General features: G+C 42.9%; 1 protein-coding gene across 4 annotated transcripts in view; it reads left to right on the forward strand.

Annotated features, from left to right (window-relative positions):
• The first annotated feature begins 1,343 nt into the window (after positions 1-1,343).
• The window catches only part of EPM2A (EPM2A glucan phosphatase, laforin), a 183,675-nt gene continuing 163,417 nt past the window's right edge, over positions 1,344-21,601 (forward strand). The window contains exons 1-2 of one of the 4 annotated variants that reach the window (XM_073557620.1): positions 1,344-1,569; positions 6,903-7,163. In XM_073557620.1, coding sequence (XP_073413721.1) covers positions 6,908-7,163 — 256 coding nt within the window. In that variant the 5' untranslated portion in view covers positions 1,344-1,569; positions 6,903-6,907. Of the gene's footprint in view, positions 1,570-2,166; positions 2,630-6,902; positions 7,164-21,601 lie in introns of those variants that run through there. The other 3 variants (XM_073557622.1, XM_073557619.1, XM_073557621.1) reach the window with 3 other exon arrangements.

Raw genomic sequence — 21,601 nt, forward strand, 5'->3', positions numbered from 1 at the left:
TGTGAAAATGAAAAAATTCATGCTAAAATAAAATTTTTGTTGAAAAAATTAAAATGTCCATTTTTTCCTTCCATGTTGTTTTAGTTCCTGTGAAGCACCTGAAGGGTTAATAAACTTCTTGAATGTGGGTTTGAATACCTTGAGGGGTGCAGTTTTTAGAATTGTGTCAATTTTGGGTATTTTCTGCCATATAGACCCCTCAAAATGACTTAAAATGTGAGGTGGTCCCTAAAAAAATGGTTTTGAAAATGTCGTAAATGTGAGAAATCGCTGGTCAACTTTTAACCCTTATAACTTCCTAACAAAAAAAAATTGTTTCCAAAATTGTGCTGATGTAGACATATGAGAAATGTTATTTATTAACTATTTTGTGTCACATAACTCTGGTTTAACAGAATAAAAATTCCGAATTTGAAAATTGCGAAATTTTCACCAAATTTCTGATTTTTTCACAAATAAACGCCAAAATTATCGACCTAAATTTACCACTAACGTGATGCCCAATATGTCACAAAAAAAACAATCTCAGAATCGCTAGGATGTGTTGAAGCGTTCCTGAGTTATTACCTCATAAAGGGACACTGGTCAGAATTGCAAAAAATGGCCTGGTCGTTAAGGTAAAAATAGGCTTGGTCAAGAAGGGGTTAAATAATTTTAAAAATCGGAATGGGGTCCCCCTCATTTTTGACAACCAGCCTAGATAAAGCAGACAGCTTGGGGTTGGTATTGGGCTATGGATATTGGCCCCCTGGCCTAAAAATAGCATCCCGCAGGCGCCCAGAAAAGTCACATCTACTAGATGCGCTAATTCTGACACTTTGCCCGGCTCTTCCCACTTGCATTGGATTGCATTTGCACCGTAAATGCGGAGGGCCGCACGAGCCCTGAAGCTTCACAATGACAATCAGCCTATTGCCATGGGAACAGTGTGATTCGGCGACAGCGGCGCTGTACAAATACAACGATCGGCCGCTAGAGAAATCATGTGACGTCAAAACGAAATTCTGCGTCCTTTTCTTCTTTGCCATTTCACCCGTGAGGATTTTTCCGCTTCTCAGCCCATTAAATGGGGAAGGAAATGGTGTCAACTGGTCTTGAAGAAAAAACAAAACCTCATACATACAGCGGAGAAAGAAAAACACAAGTTATGGCTTAAGAAAGAAGGGGAGGAAACGTGTAAAGGTGGAAACTGCACGGGAAGGGGTTAATATCTGCACTGATACCACGAGCTGAGCCGAGTGTCCGTTCCCGGTGTGCAGAGCACCGGATAGTGGCCGCTGTGAGGGCATCACACGGGGATAATAGAGACGAGCAGCTCCGCAGCGACAAGCCGTCAGCTGAGGAGCGCCCTCTGCTGGATCGACCATGGTAGTGCGCTATATCTACACCGCCTAGCTCTGGTTGCCAACGTGCGCATGAGGTTGGGGAGTCCGGGCACAAGTCTTGTAGCGGCGGCTCCACTCTGCCCGCAGCGCTTCTCCCCATACTCGGCGCATGAGGCCGTCAGACGTGGGCGGAGCCGCGGTCCCCAGCCTCGGTGCACAGTACAGGCCTAAGCCCCGCACACAGGTACAGCGGCCGCCACCTGCTCACATGCGGCCTTTGTGCGCGCCTACTGCACGTCCACCTGCATGTAATTATTGGTGTTACCACAGGGAGGCGCTCCAACACTGACACATGTACCCCGACACGTACACAGCGCTGTGTGTCCCGGGCTGTCACTGAGGTCACTCATGGTGGACGCTCAGCAGTGCACATATGTTCTCCATGTACAATAATGGAGACGTAAAAAAAAACTCAGTTTTTTTAGACGTGAGCAACTGTGTTTGCGGTGATAAAACATAAGTGACTGCCAGCAGCAGGAAAACGCTGCCACTGTTCTGTATGCGCATGTATTCCACTGCTGGAATAAGGTGCCTGGGTCATTCTTGGGGACGAAGGCCGCGCTCACATCTCCAGGATTCGTTCCTTTTTAATGGACAAGAAAGAAAAAAAATTTATGCAAAAAAAAGATGCAAATGTGAAATCAAACTTTCCAGCTTTAACCAGTTGAATCCCAGGCCATTTTCCCCATGATCACATTTTCCATTTTTTCCTAGAAGCGATATTAGGCCGGGGTCACGCAAGTGTGATGCGAGAAACTTGCGCATCAATACTCAGGACCGGACTGTGCGGCTGCATGTCTTCCTATGCAGATGAGCGCTCCGGGCCAAGTTCTGGCGGCAGAGCCGGGTATTGATGCGAGAGACTCGTGCTGCAGTTGCAAGTGTGACCCCGGCCTTAGAAGGATTAAATGAAACCTGCCAGCTGATCCATGGTGCCTGATCCATGGGCTGCATGACCTGTCACTCCAGTAGGAGCGGGCGGGGAGAACACACTGAGGATTGGTCTCCCATGCGGTTCTGTTCAGTCAGCTTTTAAATTATGTTTTTTTTCTGAATTGCTGGAGCGTTTCACAATCAAACACGCCTGGAGGCGCTGGGAGGGGAGTAGAGCTGGAGTGACGGAGGATTCAGATCCTACAGGCTCATTTACGTATCAAAGCAAACACTGAATTCTCAGTAACAGACTGGTCATACAAAGGTATTGCTGGAATTGTCTTTTGGAAGAGCTACAGTATATCACAAAAGTGAGTACACCCCTCACTTTTGTCCTGTTTACCCTACGTTTCTGTCCCATTCCTCGTGGGGTGGGGAGTGTTTAACAGGAGCTGAGGAAGGTCGGAGACTCGGGCCTCTTTACCTTTAAGATTATCCCCGGGACAGGGATAGTTAGGGTCTCAGTTCCAGGGACAGTTTGAAGCCCCCCTTCCTTACGGAACACCATCACAGCATGACAGTATGTCACAGAATATTGACATTCATGGTTCCCTCATTGAACTGTAGCTACCCACAGCCGGATGCACTCATGCCACCCCAAACCATGACACTTCCACCATCATGCTTGACTAGGTTAAAACACAATTGTCTTTGTACTCGTTGTTGCTGGCATCTGAACTAAATAAGTTTATTTTAGTCTCATTAGACCACATGACATGGTTCCAGTAATCCATGTCCTTAGTCTACTTGTGTTCAACACAGTGTTTGCAGCTTCATCATCATCTTTAGAAGAGGCTTCTTTCTGGGACAACAGTCATGCAGACCAAATTGATGCAGTGTACGGCGTATGGTCTGAGAACTGACAGGCTGACCCCCCACCCCTTTAACCTCTGCGGGAACCCTGACAGCACTCATTTGTGTATTTTGGAAAGATATCCTCTGGCTATGATGCTGAGCACGTGCGCTCAACTTCTGTGGTTGACCATTGTGAGTCCTGTTCTGAGTGGAACCTGACTTGTTACACCGCTGTATGGTCTTGACCACAGTGCTGCAGCTCAGTGTCAGGGTGTTGGTAATTTTATTATAGCCTAGGTCAGGGTGCATAACTCCAGTCCTCAACTTCAAGGACCACCAACGGTGCCTGTTTTCAGGATTTTCTCAGTATTGCAGAGGTGATAATTTAATCACATGCACAGGTGATTATTCCAACACCTTGTGCAATGTTAAGAAAATCGTGAAAACATGCATATTGGTGGCCCTTGAGGTTGAGGACTGGAGTTGTGCATCCCTAGCCTTGGCCATCTTTATGTAGAGCAACAATTCTCTTTTAAGGGTGTGTGCACACGCTGTGGATTCTGCTGCGGTGTACAGTACCATTAAAATCAATGAAAAATGAAAACCGCAGTGCAGACACTGCGGATTTTTCCGTGCTGATTTTTCCGCAGTTTCAAAACTGCAGCATGTCAATTCTTTGTGCGGATGCCGCTGCTGTTTGGCACCTGCTCCATGACAGGTGTCAAACCACAGGGGAAACCCGCAGGCTAAACCACAGAAAAACTGCAGATAAACTGCAGGTCTTTCGACCTGCGGATTTACCTGCGGTTTTTGACAAATCCGCCCGGAAAAATCTGCAGGACAATCCGCAGCGTGTGCACACACCCTTAATATCCTCAGAGCGTTCTTTACCATGAGATGCTATGTTGAACTTCCAGTGACCAGTATGACGGAGTGTGAGAGCGATGACACCAAATTTACCACACTTGATCCCCATTCACACCTGAGACTGTGTTACACTAATGAGTCGAATGACACCGGGGAGGGAAAATGGCTCATTGGCTATTTTCACTTAGGGGTGTACTCACTTTTGTTGCCAGTGGTTTTGACATTAGTTTAATTTTGACAAAAATGCAGCATCTTAGAGTTCCAGCAAAGTGGGGATTCATAGAAATCTCCTGCCCCCTGTGCTTTCTTCTTGCTCAGCATGAACTGACCTGCGGTGCTTGTTTGAAATTTGCACCACGCAGATAAACACCACATGTAATCCACACATGACTGTATCAATAAAGTTTTGTCAAAGCCAAATCCCAGGAAATATCAAAAACAAAACAACCTTATTTGAAACGTGACACATGAACAAGAGACAAAAATGTGATAAAAATGCTGGTAAAAAAATGCGTTCAAAAGCGCAGTAAAGAAACGCCACACTGATCCTACTGCTGAGATTATGGTATGGGGTGGCCTAATGTAATATGCCCATTTCTCCAAAGTGTCCCAAGAGCCGTTTTTCAATATGACAATGTCAGGCCGCATATTGCTCGTGTTGCTGTGAACATGCCTGTGTGGCCTACATATGCTAACTTGGCCTTCATTGTTTCTGGACTTGTCTCCAATTGAGCACATCTGGGATATCATCAATCAGCAAATTTTTAAGGTAGCTGCCAGAAGCAGATTTTGATGATTTGTTTGCCCAAGTGCATTCAGTGTGGCAGAACATTCCTAAGACAACCATTAATAACCTCTCTGATATCATGCTAAGGTGTGCAAACGCATGTATTTCTGCATGTACAGTGCTGTGCATATTAATTGGGACAAAGCATTTTTTTAAGTAAAATCGTAAGTTGGTTACCAGTCAGTGATTCAAACCAGTTTTAACTGCTTTGAACAGACACTCACAACCTGATCAAAGCAGTTAAAACTGGTTTGAATCACTGACTGGTAACCAACTTACGATTTTGCTTAAAAAAATGCTTTGTCCCAATTAATTTGCACAGCACTGTAGCGCTTATGCTCGATACTGAATAAATCAAGATGCCTTGAAAATGTTGTTTCTATTTTTTCATCCTTTGCATATCATTCAGATGTCTAACCATCCTGTGAATTACAGAATTCCTTGTCATTTCTTTCTTGGTGTCGCAGTTTCAGTGTTGAGTATAGTCTATACAAGCTGTAAAACACTCGATTGTTTCCATGTTGGAACCCCTTCTCGCTTTCCAAGGCCTGATTCAGACGTCCGATTTTCACGTGTTTTTCACTGATAGCGCTTGTACCTGCAATAGTCTTTGAGGCAATACACATTTCCCTGATTTTTGGGGACCAAATGTCATGATCTTTCTTGGTCCGATTTTGATCCGAGGCTCTGATCAAAAACGGCAATGCAAGCCAATGGGTCTGTGAAAAAATCAGACCACACTCAGATGACATCCAAGTTCAATCTGATTTTCACGGCCTGTCTCATAGGAGAATGTGGAGAAACTTTTTTCCCTCTCATATGAGAAAAACTGATGACACTTGGATCACATTCTGGTCAAAGTTTTGTCAAAATAACCAGTCTGGTTTTTTTTGGAAAAACAAGCGTTTGAATGAGGCCTTACAGTAATACCCTTGCAGCCTTTAGAAGTGGTACAATCGGACAATGTGGCTCCTGAATTTAAAAAGATTGTACACCCCTGATCTTAAACATGTCTAGTCAGCAATGTACTTTTCATTTTGTGGCACAGCCCAGTTTCATAGGAATACTGTGCATTCTTAGTATGTTTTTTTCAGGTTGTAATTTTTTTCTGTTTGGCGCATGCACCAGACAAGTTCCTGATATGTACATTTTATGAAAAGCCATGAGAGGTACCATGTAATGGTATCCAACACCCTTAGGACTGCACTGTACAAAATGCTATGCTACTATATCAACACTGAACTGTCCCCTCCTCCACCCAGGGTAGTGGAAAGCTGATGTGTATAGGAACACACTAACCAGACAAACAAGGGAAGACGGACAGTAATAAATAAAAATACCAACTATACAAAATTTACACACCAAACAACAGAGTGGGACCCAAGAGAGTTAAAGGAATGAGAAACCAAATGGGAGAGCATGTGAATGTGCACACAGTCAAATTTCCAAGCCACAATTTCCTGAACAAACTACACTTCCAGAACCAGGCAGTAGGAACTAACATTGGCAATTCCTAAGTGCCAGAGGCGTGCATATATAGCAGAGGGGAGTGGCCAACACTGAACATCTGAGACAATCCAAGCAGGGAAGTTCCAGGAGCTTCAACTTAACAGATTAACCTTTGCACTGCTAGCAAGGAAAAAACCTTCACTGTTTAATATGATAGTGAAGTACTTCTAACCAGTGCAGGAATTCGTGAATCCAGACACTGAGGTCTTCTGGCCCCTGGTGACCCATAGAAGCACAACCCCAGTGCAAAACGGCTGTCGTCTTCTGCACTCCCGCGCCTGTTCTCCCGACAGTTATGTTTTATTGATGAAATAAAGTATTGGATTTTACCGGTAAGTGCCATCTGTTTTTTCTTGGATTGGGCTATCAAGATAATAAACAGCGCATTCTCACCTACCGATCTGATCTTCTCTCCTTGTGGTCAGGCTGTGAACTCTTCAGCTAGTCAGTGAGGATGCACATGGGCTATATGTTAAAAACTTGGAAAACCCCTTTAGCAAAGACATTTTTCATTTAGTGTTTCAATATTTGATCCATTTTAGAATGTTAAATGTAAATGTGCTTAATAAAAGCTAAATAAAAACAATTCTAATCATTCCATGTATTAATGATTTTATCTTTTGTAGTGACCATGAAGCCGATGCTGTTCAGATTTGGTGTAGTCATTACTCTCAGTCACACAGACACTGAACTCTTGGTGCTTGGATCAAGAGCAGAGATGGGAGCCTGGGACCCTCAGTTTGCTGTACCAATGAAGCCCACCCGATGTCCTCTATCTACCATTGAGCCATCTCTCTGGGTGGGGGAGGTACTGTTGGAAGAGCCGTGCACTGACAAATTTTGGTTCAAGTTTATCAAAAAAGAAGCTGGAGTCCTAATTTGGGAAGGTACTGATTTTCTTTTTATCTTCCAGTGGTATACTCTATTAAAGAGCTGTGCTTATGATGTTCATGAAAATGTGAACATGAATATGTGAGCATCATTTGTTTCTTGCTCTTGGGCTCCATTCACACATTTGTTTTTTTCTTAGACAGCACCCTGACGTATAGAGTTTCATTAAAGCTGGAGTCAGACTTGCGAGAAACTCGCACGAGTCTCGCATCTCAATACCCGGCACTGCCGCCGGCACTCGTGACCGGAGTGTGCGGCTGCATAGAAAGTGACTCGTGCGAGTTTCTCGCAAGTCTGACCCTGGCCTAATCCATACACACATCAGTTTTACAAATGGATCCACAACTCCGATCAGTGACACCCAGAGTTTGTCCTATTCTCATCAGTTTTACAAACTCAGCCATTAAAGTCAATGGGTATCTGTAGGGGGCCGGTTTTAGACAAAGTGGGGCCCCAAATGCTAACATATTGCACCATCACACAGAAACATTTAAGGAGCATTCACACATGGTGATTTCAGACTGTTATACCTGCGTGATCCACTATATTGATGTCATTTAACTCTTGTTTACTGGCCACTTTATGCCGGCTGATGAAGAATGACGGGGACAGAATGATCTCTAATAGAGCATTCTCTCCCCATACATATCTTATCAGCACCACATCTGTTCACAAGGGCAGTGTGCTGCCAAGAACAATTCAATTACCCAGATAATAAGCATATTTTTTTTTCATTTGTTGGTTGAGTGCTGACATGTTTACATCTATGATATATACAAAGAGCACATACATACACACAGCGCACACATGTACACAGCACATACATATGTATGCAGAGAGCACATTTATCTGTATATACACAGAGCACATACAAACATACACACACATATACAGTATAATGTACACACACTATAGAGGACATATTTCATTACAGTTGGAAGTTGGTATATTTTTATTATATAATGGAAAAATGATTATTTTATTATTTAATGTAGTTTTATTTTAAAAGTAACTCTTTTTGTGTCAAATAGAAAGTAGCTGTGTAATAGCCCTATATGTGTCCCAGTTTCAATGGAGCCATAATATGACACCCCTTAAAAATGAATCTTCAGGGACTATGAATGACGCCTGGGAGCTGTCAGCTTTACCTGCCCTGGTTGTCAAAAATAGAAGAGACCTCATACTATTTTTTATTTTATTTATTTCTTTACTGCACAGTAATCTTTTTACCGCCGATCAGAGCTGCTGGCTAACACACTGTCATCTGTGTGACAGCGTGTGAACCGCAGCGCTCTGATCAGCAGTAAAGAGCTTACAGTTGATCAGAGCCTGTGTTTTCCGCGCTGTCATACAGATGACACCGTGGGAAACACAGGATGTTCGGGCCCCCCCATTCATTTGAATGGAGTCCGGGTTTGAGTCTGAGTACCATTCTGGTACCCTAACCGAAGTTTTTTAAAATATTCAGCCGAACCCAAACATCCACTAGTAGGTGATGATATTTTTTTTATCTTTCAAAACAGTCGACGTGCTGGGAAAGATGTGGGCTCAGCGCCGGAGCCCATGTCAAAAGGAGGGATTCCTTTTTTCTCCACATATGCCTTTGATCATTGTGGCCAAAGAGTTCTATTGTGACCTCATCGGTCCACAGGACTTGTTTACAAAATGCTTCAAGCTTGTTTAGATGTTCTTTTGCATACATCTCAAGCTGAATTTTATGGTGAGGACCCAGGAGAGGTCATATTTGTACCGGTGTCTCTGAACAGTAGAACAATGTACCACATCTCCAGAGTCTGCTAAATCTTTCTTTTGGGGGTTCTTGGGGGGGGGAGGGGGATCAGATTTGCCTCTCTTGCAATCCTACAAGTAGCTCTCACGGAATTTTTGCGTTTTTCAAACTTTATCTTGACCTCTACTGCTCCTGTTAACTGCCATTTTTTAATTACAGTCATATGTTAAAGTTTGGGCACCCCTATTAATGTTAACCTTTTTTCTTTATAACAATTTCGGTTTTTGCAACAGCTATTTCAGTTTCATATATCTAATAATTGATGGACTCAGTTATATTTCTGGATTCAAATGAGGTTTATTGTACTAACAGAAAATGTGCAATCTGCATTTAAACAAAATTTGACCGGTGCAAAAGTATGGGCACCTCAACATAAAAGTGACATTAATATTTCGTAGAGCCTCCTTTTGCAAAAATAACAGCCTCTAGTCGCTTCCTGTAGCTATTAATGAGATCCTGGATGATGGTATTTGTGACCATTCCTGTTTACAAAACAATTCCAGTTCAGTTAAGTTTGATGGTCGCCGAGCATGGACAGCCCGCTTCAAATCATCCCACAGATGTTCAATGATATTCAGGTCTGGGGACTGGGATGGCCATTCCAGAACATTGTAATTGTTCCTCTGCATGAATGCCTGAGTAGATTTGGAGCGGTGTTTTGGATCATTGTCTTGCTGAAATATCCATCCCCTGCGTAACTTCAACTTCGTCACTGATTCTTGCACATTATTGTCAAGAATCTGCTGATAATGAATTGAATCCATGCGACCCTGAACTTTAACAAGATTCCCGGTGCCGGCATTGGCCACACAGCCCCAAAGCATGATGGAACCTCCACCAAATTTTACTGTGGGTAGCAAGTGTTTTTCTTGGAATGCTGTGTTTTTTAGCCTCCATGCATAACACCTTTTTGTATGACCAAACAACTTAATCTTTGTTTCATCAGTCCACAGGACCTTCTTCCAAAATGTATCTGGCTTGTCCAAATGTGCTTTTGCATACCTCAGGCGACTCGGTTTGTGGCGTGCTTGCAGAAACGGCTTCTTTCGCATCACTCTCCCATACAGCTTCTCCTGGTGCAAAGTGCGCTGTATTGTTGACCGATGCACAGTGACACCATCTGCAGCAAGATGATGCTGCAGGTCTTTGGAGGTGGTCTGTGGATTGTCCTTGACTGTTCTCACCATTCTTCTTCTCTGCCTTTCTGATATTTTTCTTGGCCTGCCACTTCTGGGCTTATCAAGAACTGTACCTGTGTTCTTCCATTTCCTTACTATGTTCCTCACAGTGGAAACTGACAGGTTAAATCTCTGAGACAACTTTTTGTATCCTTCCCCTGAAAAGCTATGTTGAATAATCTTTGTTTTCAGATCATTTGAGAGTTGTTTTGAGGAGCCCATGATGCCACTCTTCATAGGAGAATCAAATAGGAGAACTACTTGCAAGTGGCCACCTTAAATACCTTTTCTCATGATTTGATACACCTGGCTATGAAGTTCAAAGCTCAATGAGGTTACAAAACCAATTTAGTGCTTCAGGAAGTCAGTAAAAAGTAGTTAGGAGTGTTCAAATCAAGAAAATGATAAGGGTGCCCATACTTTTGCACCGGTGAAATTTTGTTTAAATGCAGATTGCACATTTTCTGTTAGTACAATAAACCTCATTTGAATCCAGAAATATAACTGAGTCCATCAGTTATTAGATATATGAAACTGAAATAGCTGTTGCAAAAACCAAAATTGTTATAAAGAAAAAAGGTTAACATTAATAGAGGTGCCCAAACTTTAACATATGACTGTACATTTCAAACTGAAGAAAGGGCAACTTGAAAATGCTTTGCTATCTTCTTATAGCCTTCTCCTGCTTTGGGGCCTCCAACATTTTCACAGTGTTAAACAGCTGCTTAGAAGAACCCACTGTTTTTTGGCACAAGGTTAGAGAAGGCTGGGTTTTTATAAAGCTGGAAAATTTGCATCACTTGTTGTTTCCTTACGATGAGGGTAAGTTCACACTAGGCATTTTTTTCAACTTTTATTCTGCAGCAAAACCTGATCTCTGGGCAGGAAAGAAGCTGTAGATAAAAGGCATGTTTTCCTTTTTTTTTTTGCGTTTTTCACTGCGTTTTTGATAGTTTTGGCATGCTAGATTTGTGTTTTGTGCATTCTGACAAACTTTAGTATTGAAAAACCTCCTATTCCGTGATGAGGTTTTGGCACAAAAAACGCTGCAAAACATGATACCTGTGTTTTTGGTGCGTTTTTTCCAGCGTTTTTTTATCACCCATTGAGTCAATGGGTGAAAAACAATGAAAAAATGCTGAAAGAAGTGACATGCTCTATGTCGATAAAACCATGCAAAGCACAAAATACTGATGACAAAAAAAAACAAACAATGTGTGTGCATGAGATTTCTGATGTCTTTGCTGGTACTGTAAAAAACAGCTGAAAATTAGCATAAAACAATGCATAAAAGAATGCAGCAACAATGCCGAGTGTGAACTCAGGCTGATAAGGAACAAGCAATATACCTAACAGGTTAATTAAGGTCTGAAACTTTGGTAAAAGTTATCTAAGCACACAAGTCTCCAAGGGTGCCCATACTTTTGCATTGGACGATTTTACTTTTTGTAATTTTAAAATGTAAAAAATAACTATATGCAGTATACCATATTTTACGGATTATAAGACTCACTTTTTCCCCCCTAATTTGGTGGGGAAAATGGGGGTGCGTCTTATAATGTAAATATACCTTATTGGTGCAACGCTGCGGGTGTCCCGGTTCCACTGCTGCTCTGTGTCCCCAGTGGCAATGCGGTGCTGCGCTGTGTCCCCGGTGGCGGTGCAGTGCTGCGCTGTGTCCCAGGTGGCGGTGCGGTGCTGCGCTGTGTCCCCGATGCTGCGGGGGGGCTCTGCCGCCATTTTGTGAAAGGCCAAAGCCCCCTGCATTTCTTCCATGGTTTCCTGTGCGGTGGATCCGGGAAAATTGCCGCCGGGAGGTAGCGCATGTGCAGATGGTAATCTCGGAACTGAGATCTCGGGAGATGAGATCTCACCCGCAGCGGAGTGCCGGACATCGGAACACCCCCTCATCCTTGCCTGCGACCTGCAGCAACGCTCCACTCTTGCCTCCTCCAGCAGCGACCCTGGGACCCCGCTTCACCGCAGCCACCACCCCCAGTAAGCAATAAGACGCATGGATTATAAGAAGCACCACCATTTTATTAAAAAAACGTTTTTTCCTATTTTTCTGTTCAAAATTTGGGGTGCGTCTTATAATCTGGAGCTTCTTATAATCCGAAAAATAATATTATATATTTTTGGCCTAAAATACAAAGGAAATGTAATGTTAGCCCTTTTAGAGATGATTTCATCTTCAACTTGCTTAACTGCTCACAATAACAGTAATTTTGATCATGGGTGCCCAAACTTTTACATGCCACTTGTGTAGTGAACACTGTGTCCGCTAGGGGGCGCTGTGTGGGTGTCCCAGGACGGGTGTACAGGCACCTCCAGTGTGGTAACAGGTGCAGGGTGCTAAAGGACCGTTATGTATCCCAAGGTGGGTGGCCTTGGGATGAAGGCTTGATTATGTGCTGATCAGCAGAGCTGATCTTTTGTTCCAATGTGTTAGGGAGAAGCCTTCAGGTGATTGATGAGACGGGTGGGATCAATCACCTACAAACCCACCTAGGGGCGGGTGTATAAAACGCCATAGTAAAGTGTGTGTTTGAATGGTTGAAGGACCTGTTGTGAGGTCATAGCCATGTGATCTGGTGGGCATGGCTACGGACCATATGAGGTGGCCAGGGTAGGTCACATGAGTGAATGCTTGGACCTGGTTGGTCCGTATGGAAGGTCTCGTCTGGCTGACGTGTTTGCCTTCCTGAGTGCACATGGAGACGTGTGTCTGATAGTTCCCTGGAGGGAATGAACCTCTGCACTGAGAAGCAGCCATGAGGTAACCCGGAGAGGGGATATAACTGTGAGGCTAGAGAGCCTGTGTACTGGACGTAACAAAGCCTGTGTGACCACAGGGATAACAGAGGAGAGCTCTGTCATGGACGCTATGCTGTTTTATATGAACTTTCTGTTGCTGTTCATGGTTTATGATGCCTAATAAACCACATGGACTGTTGGAGTTATATGAAAAACCCGTGCCAGACCTGGTTATTTGGCTGCCTAGCGAGTGTCCCCTACCTTAATGACAAGCGCTACCTTACACACTTTAGAGTCAGACATAGATATTCTGCTGTAAGTTCTCCTGAAAAAAGAATTCGTTTTCCATAGAACTTTTTGAGCACCAACTGCCATCTCATATCTCAGTAATGGTAAAGCCTGTATTCACTATAAAAAGATTTTTCAATACAAAGAATGATCAGTCCAGGAGAAGAAAGAATAGATTTATAACATATTTTACAAAGTTTCCTGTTTTCACATATGCGCTTGATTTATGAAAGAAAATTAAAACAACAGTCACTCTTTAAGTAAAATATGTAATGTTACATATAGAGTTTGCAGCAATTAATAACTGGAATCTTGTAGCATACAAATAAATAATTCACACAGTGACCTGATAAATGTTGAAATAAATGTGTATTTTCAAGTTTTCTCTTCAGCAATTTACAATTCTGCAGTTTCCTTACTTCATAATATATGACAGGTGTAGGGATTTGTACTCACTCAGGTGTGACAGGAGGTACGTTCCGTTCAATGTCCATATGGGTTTATTTGCTTCATAAACCCAGAAGCACCAACAAAAAGGAAAAAGCAAAACACAGCATCAGTGTCCATAGCACAGTCCTCTAGCTCCTCTGAGAGCTGCGTGGGAGTTCCTGCTCTCCCAAGACACCAGCAGTCACTCACATGGCCAGGTCACATGACCCTGACCTCACACAGGTCCTGGCAGGATTCTGCTCCCTCAGGCCTGTGGGTACACAGGACACAGGCTGGAGTAATGTCCAGCACTCGGGTTCGGTCTGGAGCCTCATTCACAGGACAGGACTTCACCCTTTCTCTGCACATAGACCATGGAGGTCTCCACACCTCCAGCCACAGACCATTTGCCAACAACAGCCTCCATTACGTAGGCTGTAACCACACCTAGATGTAAGGTATGTGGGTAGCCAGACCCGCCCATCTCATAGCTACCTGGTCCCAGGTGCACTAAACATCATCTTAGTTCTCACATGCACTAAAGCAAAAATACTTCCGGGTTGCATCGCAGGGAGCAGTCATCTCTGCGACACATACCTCCCATCGATTATACCGTCCAGGCTCGGACTGGCCCATAGGGTAACAGGGGAATCCCCCAGTGGGCCCTTGAGCAGATGTCGACCACCAACCCCACTGTATGGGCAGTACTTGACATAATTCACTTGATTAACTCTGTTCAGAAAAAAGTAGGATCTCATCATTCATTAACCAAACTACCCAGGTTATTATTATATATTATAAAGTCAATGTTACTGGTGGGCCCTTGGCAACCCAGCCCGACAATGATACAGTCATTAGTCTCCTTACACAGGGTATGAGCTATAGTTTTAGTTGAACTATAAAGCTCAGCACAAGTTCTTCTGTATCATATTCAGTTATCTGTGGCTTGTTCAAGACGTGTACACTCTTATCACAGTATTTACAGATAGCGATTACAGTGCATTTGCATCAGCACTTTCATCATGATGCTGAGTGCCAGGGGACTGTGATTCTACAGGACTGATAAGAACAGCTTGTCAGGAGCTAATAGGGAGGAAGGTGAGCAGCTATCAGCTGTATAGAAATCAATGGGCTAATTTGAGGTTGCTGGATTTTTAGGCTTTAACTCATCTCTTGAAATGCAGAAACTGCGCATTCTCGGCCATATTCTTTGCAGGTACTTGTGGCCAAGGTCCATGAATACCAGATGTACACTATGTAAGATAAAAGCCCTCATTACCTTAGAATGAAATTAGATTGGAATTATGGTGGGGTGTGTTCTTCTTTCCTCTGAGTATTGCTGCCTGCTTATGATTGGTCAGCCTCATATAGGGGGAAGAAGTCCATGACCCAAGTGAAAACTCTATGATAATGTCTACATGGTATTAACGAAAATTAAATTATTAGGTGCCAAATACTTTAACTAATATCTCTGCACTGATGGGACAAACTACAAAACAAAAAGAAAACATTTAATTCTAGTATTGCATTGTATGTTCAGTTCAACATTAAAAAATAGGTGAAAGGTCCTCTTTAACGGGAATACAGCAGGTTTTTGCTATGTAATCTTAGAGCATCATATTGTACAAAGACCTTGATTCCAGTGATGTTTGACTTACTGGGCTGCTTGTTGCAGTTCCAATAAGATCAGTGTTTTATCAGCAGGATATTATCACTAAAGGACTAGTTGCCTCATGCCTTTAGTCCTCCTGCTCTGTATAACCCTGCCTGTTTCTGTCAAGGTACACTGTATACAGAAAGCTCTCAATCAGTGGGGTGATCAAGGTTGTACAGAGCTCAGCATTCAGAGAACATTTAAATCTGCGACAGAAAATAAAGGGATTTTGTTAAAACAACAAGCAGCCCAGTAATTGATTCATCCCAAGAATCAGGCTCTCTGCCTCAACATAATTCTGTTCTTGGATTATACAGCGAAAATCTGATGACACATTCCCTTTGTGCATGCATCTATAATGTTTAACATAGCTTGTGAATAAATAGTGCAAAGAAAACATTCATAGAAGAGACTGCTTAGTTTCACTTGCCTGAAGAAAATCATGGGATCAAGGGTATTTTTGCAGTGTATGGCAGTTTTATTTATGAGCCCCCTAAGCTTCTTTTTGCATTTATAATCTGCCCCTGAATGGTTGTATATAATATGAAATTTAGAAAATATCACTAAGGTGCATGAAGAAAATCTGTGCCTGCATATTTCTGTATGATTTATAAATGTGTTTTTGTAAAGTAGAAAATGATTCATTGTGTCAGGGTCTCATTGTGTTGATAAATTAATCACTCAATCCGATAGTGGCAAGTTGATTTATACTGATGAGCTCAAAAACACATTGTACACAAAGGACAATTTTATATTCCATTTATGTCTTTAGAAATTCAGTGCTCGCTCTTTCAGTTTTCGATTTTAAGCGTGATTCATCAACAAGTATGATTTTTTTTTTATTGACTTTTTCTTAAATGAAAGCTAGTTTAGCAAACATCATTATAGCGCTATCCCTCCTTGATCTCTATTAATTTGTAGGATCTGTTCACGTCTGGTAATCTTTTCCGTTTGTCTGTTCCATTTAGAACAAACAGAACAGATAAACAGAATTTGCTTCTGTTTGAAACAGGAATGCACAGGATACCAAGGGGCCCATTCATTTACGTGGTGCCCACTTGGTTTCCATTTATTCTTTATTTTTACAACAAAAAGTGCTCCAAGCAGAACTAAAGTGGTCCCCCTGCTCCTATTTGCAACAGGAATGCACAGTATGCTACTTTAGTGTACCTGTTTTGTGTCTGTTCTAAAAATAAATGAATAAATGCTTTTAAAAATCTAAAAAAAGATAATGAAAAAACCCTAAAACCATACATTTGTAACCACCCATTTTCAACATTAAAAGTAAAGACTAGAGATAGACGACTCTGAGGAGTAAAAGTTTGGCGTCCATACCGAACACCTACTGTTCGGTCACAGACACCGAACACGAACTTCAAAAGGAAGTCCGTGTTACTGTTCGGGTTCAGCCCCTCGAACACTGGGTGTGTGATGCTCTGTCATGTGCAGGTCAGTGCGTCAAACACTGCTAAATCATTACCGCCGGTCACACCGCTGCGGTTCCCACGCTATCAAATGACAGCGTGAGCCTGGTCACTGGCTACTACTCCCATCAGCCTCCTTCTGCCGCTAATAACACTGAGAGCAGGTGACGGTTGATGGGAGTATTCATCAGCAGGCGCCTGCACTCTAAATAAATAATTAATAAAAAAGTGTGGGTTCCACTGTATTTTTGATAACCAGCCAGACAAAAATCACAGCTGGGGGCTGCAACCCACAGTTGTCAACTTCAAGGCTGGTTATCAAGAATAGAGGGGTCCCCACGCTGGTTTAAATAAATAATTTTAAAAAATGGCATGGGGTCTCCCCCATTTTTAAGAAACAGCCTTGCTAAAGCAGACAGCTGGTAAGGGGCCATGGATATTGGCCCCCCCAGCCTAAAAATAGCAGCCCACAGCCTTCTCAGAAAAGGCACATCTATTAGATGCGCCAATTCTGGCACTTTGACTGACTCTTCCCACTTACCCTGTAGTGGTGGCAAGTGAGGTTCATATTTGTGGAGTTGATGTCACCTTTGTATTGTACGTTGACATCAAGCCCATGGATTAGTAATGGAAAGACATGTTTAAGACATCTATCTATTACTAATCCTATAGTTTTATTGTTTTTGTTTTATTACAGGAGACGAGGGATTCAGTGGAATTAGGCATTAGGTGAGTATAACTGTGTTTGTTATTATTAAATAAAAAAGAAAAAGTTTATCATCTTTTTATTTCAAATAAAATACTTTATTCTGGCTTTGTTTATTTACAATATTACTATAGGATTAATAATAGAAAGGTGATAATGAAAATAACTTGGCACTCAACTTCTAGTATTCATGAGATTGGAGAAGAATTTTATTTAGGCAGTCTGCAAAAACGTTTCGGCCAACAACCTGGCCTTCGTCAGTCCGACTGCTTAAGATAATTAGGTAAGGCGGTAGTGTAGTAAAGGATGTGTCAATTCCTTTTGTGAGGACTGTGATGGTGAGCCATCCAGCTCACTATTAAGGTGAGGTTCTATGTAATAGTCTCATATAAAGAAATATCCAATTCACTGTTTAGGCAAAATAAATATTTACTTATAATGGAGTTGCCTGTATGATATGCCCATGGAAAGCCAAAATCCTGTTATATGCAAGAGTGTAGAAAGTAGTACAGCTGGCTTGTTATAGCAATGAGCACTTTCTTTTACATGGGTCTGTCAATACTGCAGGTCCTATTTAGGCGCTGGTGTGTAGGGATCCAGACGTGGTTTCCACCACTAGTCACTAATAATAGATAGGTGTCCTATAGATGCCTCTCCATTACTAACCTGTGGTCTTGATTTCATCAGACAATACAAAGGTGACATCAACCCCACAAATATGAACCCCACTTGCCACCGCTACAGGGCAAAAGGGAAGATCCAGGCAAAGTGCTAGAATTGGCGCATCTAATAGATGTGCCTTTTGTGGGCAGCAGCAGGTTGCTATTTTTAGGCGGGGGGGGGGGATATCCATGGCCTCTTACCAGCCTGAGACTTGGCACAGCAGACGCGATGTAGTGATATTTGCTGTCTCAGTCACACTGAATGATGGAAGTAGGAGTCAGCGGCTTCGTCCTTCTACCATTATATTTACCGCTATTTTCATCCTGAGGATGCAGATATCGGTGACAACGAGACAGCAGTTAGGGGAAGGTGTTCACTTGGTGTGTCCCATGGTCCTCTGTTTTCATCCCTTCTGCTGTCTCCATCAGTGTGCCATATACCATAAAATCCTGTGTATTAAGGGGTATGTTAAGTATTAACTGCAGACATTTCTGTATCAAAAACATGTCTCTAGGCTGGCAAAAACGCAGCAGAAATACTTCTCATTTTGTGTGTGTTTTTTATGTTTTTATTTAATGCGTTTTTTCAGTCATCAGAATGGATGAAAAACCCTAAGGCAATGTGCGCACGTTGAGTATTTGCTTGCAGAAATTTCTGCAAGGTTTCTGCATCTCTTGGCAAGAAAAACGCTGCCGCAAAAACGCGCATGTGACTTTGTACATCAATGAAGGCTTTTTTGATCTAAATAAAGATATTTTAAAAAAAGTTTTGTGATGTAATTTCTTGGCTCAACACCACCTTTTTTATGCTGATCCAGTGTGGTATCAGGGTAATGGGCTTAATGCAGCAGCTGTCATTGATATGTAGCTCTAGGCTTAGTAATGAAAAGGTGTCAGCCCGACACACTCATTACATATCCAATAAGTAATCACAAACACACACATTGTCGCCAGCCTATGTAGGAGCATTAACAGAGCGAACATACATATTCTGTAACCAGGCAGCAACAGTTAATTTTAAAGAAAAAAATGAAAAAAAAATTGTGTGGGCCTGCATAATTTTAATAACCAGCAGAGGGAAAGCCGATGGCTGGGGACAGATGTTTATAGCCTGGGAAGGAGGTAATACCATGGAGCTTCCCAGGCTATTAATATCAGCTCACAGCTGTATACTTAGCCTTTACTGGCTATTAAAATGGGGACCCCCCAAAAAATGAAGTTGGGTATAATTAATAACCAGCAATGGCTATGCAGACAGCCTAGCCTAGGAAGGGGCCACGGATATCTGCCACTACCAGACTAAAAACATCAGCTTTCAGCCACCCCAGAAAAGACGCATCTATAAGATGCGCCAAATCTGGTGCTTAGCCTTGCTCTTCCCACTTGCCCTATAGCGGTGGCAATTTGTATTTGTGGGGTTGATGTCACTTTTGTATTGTCGGGTGACATCAAGCCCGCAGATTAGTAATGGGGAGTCGTCTATAAGACACCTATTCATTAGTAACCCCATAGTGTTATTGTATAAAAACACAGACACCCAGAATAAAGTCCTTTATTTGAAATAATGACACAGACTCCTTTAATAATCCTAACTAAACCATACTCACCGAACGCCTAATCCACTGAAGCCAACGTCTCTCCTGCAACAAAAATAAAATAAACCACAATATTCCTCACCTATCCACTGAGAAGATAATCTATAATGAACCACGACGATCACTTGAGAGCAGTCACATCAGTGATGTGACTGCTCTCAAAGACAGCTGGCGATACACTGACAGGAGGTAATCACTCCCACAGTGTATCACTGTGCTGCAGTGAGAGAGGTCACCGGAGTTCATCAGCTCCGGTGATCTCCCTAATGGCACCACTGCTGCGTGGCAAAGTTCTCACGCAGTGGTGCCATAAGATAGAGCAACGGAGCTGATGACCTCCGGTGAACTCTCACGGCAGCTCAGTGATACACTGCCGGAGCGATTATTTCCTGCCAGTGTATCGCCGGCGGCCGGGTCCAGCGTCACATCCCCTGATGTGACTGTTTTACACGTGAGATCGCAGTGGGACAATCTGGATTACGTGGACTACAGAGGACAGGTGAGTATAAGTTGGTTTATTATTTTACATTATTTCTAGGAGACAAGGGTGTCGGGGATTTGGTGTTAGCTGAATATAATGGGTTTTTATTTTTATGTGAATATGCATTTAATTTTACCTTTTTTTTTTTAACTGTGAGCACAGCGGTGACCTGCGGTAAAAAGCTTGTGTGGGGAGATGAGAATACACCTCCCATCAGAGGCACCTGCTGCCACTGTTATCAGTGACAGCAGATGTAGCTTGATGGGAGCAGTAGTCTCATCAGCCCACATAAGCTTTTTACCGCAGGTCACCGCTGCGGGTCACAGTCAGCTGCGGGTTCACGCTGACATCTGCCACCATGATTGCGCAGCGCTGTGACTGGTAGTACCGGCAGTAGCATTACCATGAATGACAGTCACAGCTGCGGGATCATGCTGACATCTGACAGCATGACCCGCAGCGCTCTGACCAATGGTCTTACTGGCGGTAACATTACTGCTGATAAGAACCAGTGCGCCAGTGTTTCCCACTCTGTCACACAGATGGCAGCACGAGTAACACCAAAGAAAGACAGTAAAACGTCTCAAACTCAAAAATATTTCCCGGATCCGTGCATTCCTTGACCATGCAGCCACAAAAACACTAGTGCACGCCCTTATCATCTCCCGCCTCGACTACTGCAACCTCCTACTCTCTGGCCTCCCCTCTAGCACTCTGGCACCACTCCAATCCATCCTACACTCTGCTGCCTGACTAATTCACCTGTCTCCTCGTTATTCCCCTCTTCTCTCTGCTAAGCCCTTCACTGGCTTCCTATCGTCCAGAGGCTCCAGTTCAAAACTCTAACTATGACATATAAAGCCATCCACAACCTGTCTCCTCCATACATCTGTGACATGGTCTCCCGGTACTTACCCACACGCAACCTTCGATCCTCTCAAGATCTCCTTCTCTATTCTCTTATCTCTTCTTCCCACAACCGCATACAAGACTTCTCCCGTGCTTCCCCCATACTCTGGAACTCTCTACCCCAACACATCAAACTTTCGCCTACCATGGAAACCTTCAAAAAGAACCTGAAGACCCACCTCATCCGACAAGCCTACAACCTGCAGTGATCCTCAGGCTACTGAACCGCCGCACGACCGCTCTACCCTCTCCTAGTGTATCCTCACCCATCCCCTGTAGACTGTGAGCCCTTGCGGGAAGGGTCCTCTCTCCTTCGGTACTTATGTGTGTCTTGTATTGCTCATGTTTATTGTACTTGTCTATATTTGCCCCTTTTCACATGTAAAGCGCCATGGAATAAATGGCGCTATAAAAATGTATAATATTAATAATAATGCAAAAACTTATCAAATCCGCAGCAAATCTGCAAACTTTTTATACCTGCACTTTTGCTGCGGATTTGACTAACTCAATTGAAATCAATGGGTGCGGAAACGCTGCTGAAATGCAAAAAGAATTGACA

Source organism: Dendrobates tinctorius, unplaced genomic scaffold (assembly GCF_039654945.1).
Source record: "Dendrobates tinctorius isolate UK_male_01 unplaced genomic scaffold, ASM3965494v1 ptg000250l, whole genome shotgun sequence".
NCBI classification, from domain to species: domain Eukaryota; kingdom Metazoa; phylum Chordata; class Amphibia; order Anura; family Dendrobatidae; genus Dendrobates; species Dendrobates tinctorius.